This window comes from Asparagus officinalis, chromosome 5 (assembly GCF_001876935.1).
Source record: "Asparagus officinalis chromosome 5, Aspof.V1, whole genome shotgun sequence".
Lineage (NCBI taxonomy): Eukaryota > Viridiplantae > Streptophyta > Magnoliopsida > Asparagales > Asparagaceae > Asparagus > Asparagus officinalis.
Window position 1 is genome coordinate 14,204,451 of NC_033798.1, and position 6,455 is coordinate 14,210,905.

The 6,455-nt window shown below is 39.6% G+C and overlaps 1 protein-coding gene across 1 annotated transcript; it reads right to left on the reverse strand.

The window, feature by feature from the left end:
- On the reverse strand, positions 4,054–4,464 carry LOC109841544 (MADS-box transcription factor 23-like). The gene has a single exon (XM_020410506.1). It carries the CDS (start codon positions 4,462–4,464, stop codon positions 4,054–4,056), a length of 411 nt encoding a protein of 136 aa, XP_020266095.1.

Here is a 6,455-nt window from a genome sequence, read left to right on the forward strand (position 1 = left end):
CACACCCCCTACCACACCACCAACCACACCCCCCTCTCCCATCGCTACAGCAAACCGGGCCCCACATGAGATTTTAAAAATTTTAAAATCTCATGTGGGGCCCGGTTTACTGTAACGATGGGAGAGGGGGGTGTGGTTGGTGGTGTGTTAGGGGGTGTGCCCCTAACATTATTTATATAAATGTAGTATGTGGTTATCTCAAGTACAACTCTATAAAAAATTATTGACAAACTAAAAAGAAATTTCTAAACCAAATATTTAGCAATTATTTTTCTAGCTTCTTTCACATACAGTACAACTCCCAAAATATTTTTATCCAAAAATTTCAAAATAAATATCTAAATGAAATGTTTAAATATGGTTAGATTAGTATTTTAACTATGGATGAGCAATTACTAAACTATTTTGCTACAAATTCTATCCAATTTGTTAATCGTGATTAGATTAACCTTTAATCATAGATAAGTAACTGTTAAACCATTCTTATTGGATAACTCGAGCTCACCAAATGTCAATTTTGCTTCTTTTTCCAATTTTCTCTTCAACTTTTGAGAAAGGTGAAAAATTTTCCACTTTGTCACTCCATACATTAACACTAAAATCCTCCCCCACCCAAAAAAAAAAAAGATAAAAGAAAAGAAAAACTCCGGCATGTGTTTGGATAAAATAGGGTATCCACTCTGAAAAAAGTTTAACTTTGAAGGAATATTTTCCAAATTAAACAAGTGCTAAAAGTGGGAAATTAAGTTCAAATAACTCAATGATTTAGGGAATGTAAGAGCAATTTCAATAACTAGGGAACTAATTAAGATGCTTACATCTTCTTTCTTCCCCATAAATTAAAAGAGAAAATCCTTAATAAATATTTAAACCATCAAATTTTATATTCTTTCTTATTAATTTATGGGAAAATTGCTTTGGGGAACCAAATTAAGTTGGGTCATTCATCCCCACCCCAAGCCCAAAAAGCATAACCGAAAAGCCCTTTTGTAGAAATATAAGTGCAACTAACCCCTAAACACTGTATAATCCCACTACCCAATGAACTCATTCCCAAATTACCCTTCCCTTCCCAATCTAAAATCAAAAAATATACTCCACAATCCCTTTCCTCCTCCAGCAATTATTTTTGGTTCCTCCAACCAATTTTCCCTAAAAAAATCAAGATAGCAGCCATGGATTCCTCCCTGCGCTCCGGAGGAGGTCGGAGGAAGATACCCATTGTGAAGATTGAGAAGAAAGAAGCAGGGGGGTTGACCTTCTCGAAGCGGCGTCAGGGGCTCTTCAAGAAAGCGTCGGACCTCTCCGTCCTCTACGGGGTCGACGTCGCTGTGCTGGCGCTCTCGGAGGCGGAAAACCCCTACTGCTACGCCTTCACCCCGTCCCTCATCCGCGCATCCTCTCCACGTCTCCGCCGACACCTTCTTCTTCTTCTTCTTCGGACAATGTGGATGAGCTGTGGTGGGAGGAGGAGCCGATCGAACGTATGAGCCTCGACGAGCTGAGGGTTTTCAGAGGACAGTTGGTGCGCGAGATGCAATCGATCGAAGCGGAGGAAGAGGGGTTTTGGAGATCTCGTCCCTAGTTGTTGTCGTATTCTTTAAAATTTACGGGTCTCTTGAAATTTTGTGACCCCCCCCCTCCCAGTTTTGTGTGTAAAGGGTTAAGGGGCGGATGTATTCAAGATATCACGCATATGTAATCCTTTAATTTTATTTTTTGATTATTAATAAAGTGAAAGATTCTCTTGGTTTGGGATTCAGCTCTATTTGTTTTCTGTCTTCCTCTTTCGTGTGGTTACTGGCACGTCTAATTTTGGATCAACCCCTGGTTCATAAAGTTAAAACATTTTGATGCCCCAACTAAATCCTCGTATGTGCTCCAATCTGTTACTAAATTGCGGAATCAGGGATGATGGAAATATCACATACAACACCCAAATATCACATACAACACTAAAATGTCACGTATAAACAACAAATGTCACAAGCAATACCCAAATATCACATACAACACCAAATGTCACGTATAAACAACAAATGTATAGCAATGTGCAGTACAAACAATGAACTCAAAACTCAAATTTAAAGCAAACAAATTTAAAACAAACAAAAATCATCTTTTGCCTCGCCCCTAGATGCAATGTGTCGCCCCATTGTTATCGTTAACATTTACAAATCTAGAAAATCCCCTATAATTCAACTCCCTCATCATCGGCCCCGCCGATGTCGGATCCGACGACCCTGACGAGGAGGTCACCGACACCAAGTGGTTCTTGAATATGAGATCGAAGCCGTAACAGGACCCTGGTCCGAAGCCATTAAAATTGATCCGAGAAGCTGTTATGACCCTGGTCTGCGTTCAATTTTATCCGAAGACGTTACGACCCTAGCCTGCGTTCAATTTTAACTTCTTCAGATCAAGCCATTACAACCTAAATATCACATACAACACCCAAATATCACATACAACACCCAAATGTCACGTATAAATAACAAATATCACAAGCAACACCCAAATATCATATACAACACCCAAATATCACGTATAAACAACAAATGTCACAAGCAACACCCAAATATCACATTTAACCTTGAATAACTAAGAAACATAACAACACTCCCATTTAACCATCTTTTGTTCTCCTTCTCATCATCATTATCAACATCAGAGCCCCAAGAACTGTGAAGATTCTGATCGGACGGGCTCGAGTGATTCAAGCCCACACATCTGCCTCATTGCCTTCTCAACCATCTTTTGTATGTGATATTTGGATGTTGCTTGTGACATTTGTTGTTTATACGTGATATTTGGGTGTTGTATGTGATATTTGGGTGTTGTATGTGATATTTGGGTGTTGTTTGTGATATTTGTTGTTTATACGTGACATTTGGGTATTGTATGTGATATTTGGGTGTTGTATGTGATATTTGGGTTGTAACGGCTTGATCCGAAGAAGTTAAAATTGAACACAAGCTAGGGTCATAACGGCTTCGGATAAAATTGAATGAAGACAAGGGTCGTAACGACTTCTCGGATCAATTTTAACGGCTTCGGATCAGGGTCCTGTTACGGCTTCGATCTCATATTCAAGAACCACTCGGTGTCGGTGACCTCCCTGTCGGGGTCGTCGGATCCGACATCGGCGGGGCCGATGATGAGGGAGTTGAATTACAAGGGATTTTCTAGATTTGTAAATGTTAACAATAACAATGGGGTGACACATTGCATCTAGCGGCGAGGCAAAAGATGATTTTTGTTTGTTTTAAATTCGTTTGCTTTAAATTTGAGTTTTGAGTTCATTGTTTGTACTGCACATTGCTATAAATTGGTTCTACGAAGGAAATAGGATGATGAGTTGAGTTCATTGTTTGTACTGCACATTGCTATACATTTGTTGTTTATACGTGACATTTGGTGTTGTATGTGATATTTGGGTATTGCTTGTGACATTTGTTGTTTATACGTGACATTTTAGTGTTGTATGTGATATTTGGGTGTTGTATGTGATATTTAAGTGTTGCTTGTGATATTTGTTATTTATACGTGTTATTTGGGTGTTGTATATGATATTTCGGTGTTGCTTGTGACATTTGTTGCTTATACGTGATATTTGGGTGTTGTATGTGATATTTGGGTGTTGCTTACATTAGAAAGACTGCAAATGAACGTTACCAAACATCTCATTTAACCTTGAATAACTAAGTTACAATCTCAACCCATCATCCCTGATTCCGCAATTTAGTAACAGATTGGAGCACATACGAGGATTTAGTTGGGGCATCAAAATGTTTTAACTTTATGAACCAGGGGTTGATCCAAAATTAGACGTGCCAGTAACCACACGAAAGAGGAAGACAGAAAACAAGAAGAGCTGAATCCCAAACCAAGAGAATCTTTCACTTTATTAATAATCAAAAAATAAAATTAAAGGATTACATATGCGTGATATCTTGAATACATCCGCCCCTTAACCCTTTACACACAAAACTGGGAGGGGGGGGGGTCACAAAATTTCAAGAGACCCATAAATTTTAAAGAATACGACAACAACTAGGGACGAGATCTCGAAAACCCCTCTTCCTCCGCTTCGATCGATTGCATCTCGCGCGCCAATTGTCCTCTGAAAACCCTCAGCTCGTCGAGGCTCATACGCTCGATCGGCTCCTCCTCCCACCACAGCTCATCCACATTGTCCGAAGAAGAAGAAGAAGAAGGTGCCGGCGGAGACGTGGAGAGGATGCGACGGATGAGGGACGGGGTGGAGGCGTAGCAGTAGGGGTTTTCCGCCTCCGAGAGCGCCAGCACAGCGACGTCGACCCCGCAGAGGACGGAGAGGTCCGGCGCTTTCTTGAAGAGCCCCTGACGCCGCTTCGAGAAGGTCAACCCCCCTGCTTCTTTCTTCTCAATCTTCACAATGGGTATCTTCCTCCGACCTCCTCCAGAGCGCAGGGAGGAATCCATGGCTGCTATCTTGATTTTTTTAGGGAAAATTGGTTGGAGGAACCAAAAATAATTGCTGGAGGAGGAAAGGGATTGTGGAGTATATTTTTTGATTTTAAATTGGGAAGGGAAGGGTAATTTGGGAATGAGTTCATTGGGTAGTGGGATTATACAGTGTTTGGGAGTTAGTTGCACTTATATTTCTACAAAAGGGCTTTTTTGTTATGCTTTTTGAGCTTGGGGTGGGGATGAATGACCCAACTTAATTTAGTTCCCCCAAGCAATTTTCCCTTAATTTATTAGCAATACAACTTAGAAAAAATAGTTTTATCCACAAATTAAAAAATTCCGAACCAAATGATTAAACCCTTATTTTTTATTTTGTTTCACACTAATGCCCCAGCAACACGCGGGTTAACTATGCTTGTATGTACTATAAAGATCGATTTAACAATTTATACCATTTTTTTCATTGTAAACGTTGCATAAAGTACAAATATATATTAATTAAGATACATCATAAAATTTGAATAATGAGTTGGAGAAGTACATGCTATCCTAACAATTAATTGCATCTCTAACTCCAGCAATGAGAACAACATATAGCTGGAGATATATTTTTTCTCCAGCTTCAGACAACCACACATACACACATCCTTCAGCATTACACCGTGTGAGAGTATCCACTTATTACACTCTCTGCAGGCACACATTTACGGTCATCACTTCTCATATACATAGAGGACCATACATTAAACCCTAGACAAGCTCAACAATAAATTTTCCAAAAGAAAAAAAAGGCAAAAAAAAAACAAATCAACAAAATAAGATACAGAAGAACACAAAATAATTAGAATTTCTTCCGCAAAGGCTGGGGCTGTGAGAAATTCAGGCACCCACGTTCTATAACCCATAAATTTTTGACAAATCAAGATCTAGAAATTTGAGGAAATAAGCTCGGAGCTTTTATTGGCACTTGGAACACTGGGTTGCAGAGTCGGCAAACGTGATTATCTTCTTCTCAAGCTCAGGTTTGTTAGCACCCACAAGCTTATCAAGCTGCTGTCCATTTTTCAGGAAAAAGAAGGTTGGAGTGGCACGAATATCCCATGATGAACTGAGTTCCTGCAGTATTAGAAAGTATGTTGTTCATAAACCCATCAAATAATGGCTTTCAAATTATGAATGTTGGCAGGATTAGGTGTTGGGATCTTCTAGGGTTTATTGCGGAAAACGTATGACGAACAAAAGAACAGGTGGACAATCAAATCAATAGCAATCTCAGCAAACACGAGTTTTTATGTGGTTCGCGATATATGCCTACATTCATGGAAGAATGAGGAAAGACATACACTAACTTTAAAGGATGTTACACATCACTTGTTTCTCTTGCAAATCCTCGCAGGGTTACTCGGTAATTTTTTCTGGAGTTTCTCTCTGTCAATAGCTCAATTTCCTGATGGCAAAATCCTAGTTAAACAGAGTTTACCCCAAATAAAGTTTCCCAAACAACCGTAAACAAAACCCCTCTCAAAATAGGATTCCAGATTTAAAGAACTTTCGTCCTTGACCGAGCCCGGTTGACTGGAAGTCAAGAGACTTCCTACCTGCTTTCTTTAGGAAAGTACTTGACCGAGCTCGCTTTTTGCCAGAGGTGCTCATACAGACCTTGATCGAGCTTGGTTAGAAACATCTTGACCTGATGCTGGGTTGTTTTTTCAGTTCAGTCTGTAAGCTTCAATACAAGCCATATTCAACAAATCCACACTGATACCCATCTCCTGACATGGAGTTCTCATCAAATAATATATCTATGCTAACAAACTCTACTTTGCCTTCTGGACCTCATAGATTGTAATCTTTAACACCCTTTAGAACACAATGACATAATGCTTCCTCGACTTTGCATCCAATTTACTTCTTTTGTTTCAATCCATCAAGGAGTAGGCAAAGCGCCCAAAGAAGCTAAAGGAATCATAGTTGACTAGCTCTCGCGTCTATACTTCTTCTGA

What these genes read in the sequence shown, in the direction of transcription:
- LOC109841544 (XM_020410506.1), bottom strand. Translation starts at nt 4,464, where the DNA reads ATGGATTCCTCCCTGCGCTCTGGAGGAGGTCGGAGGAAGATACCCATT.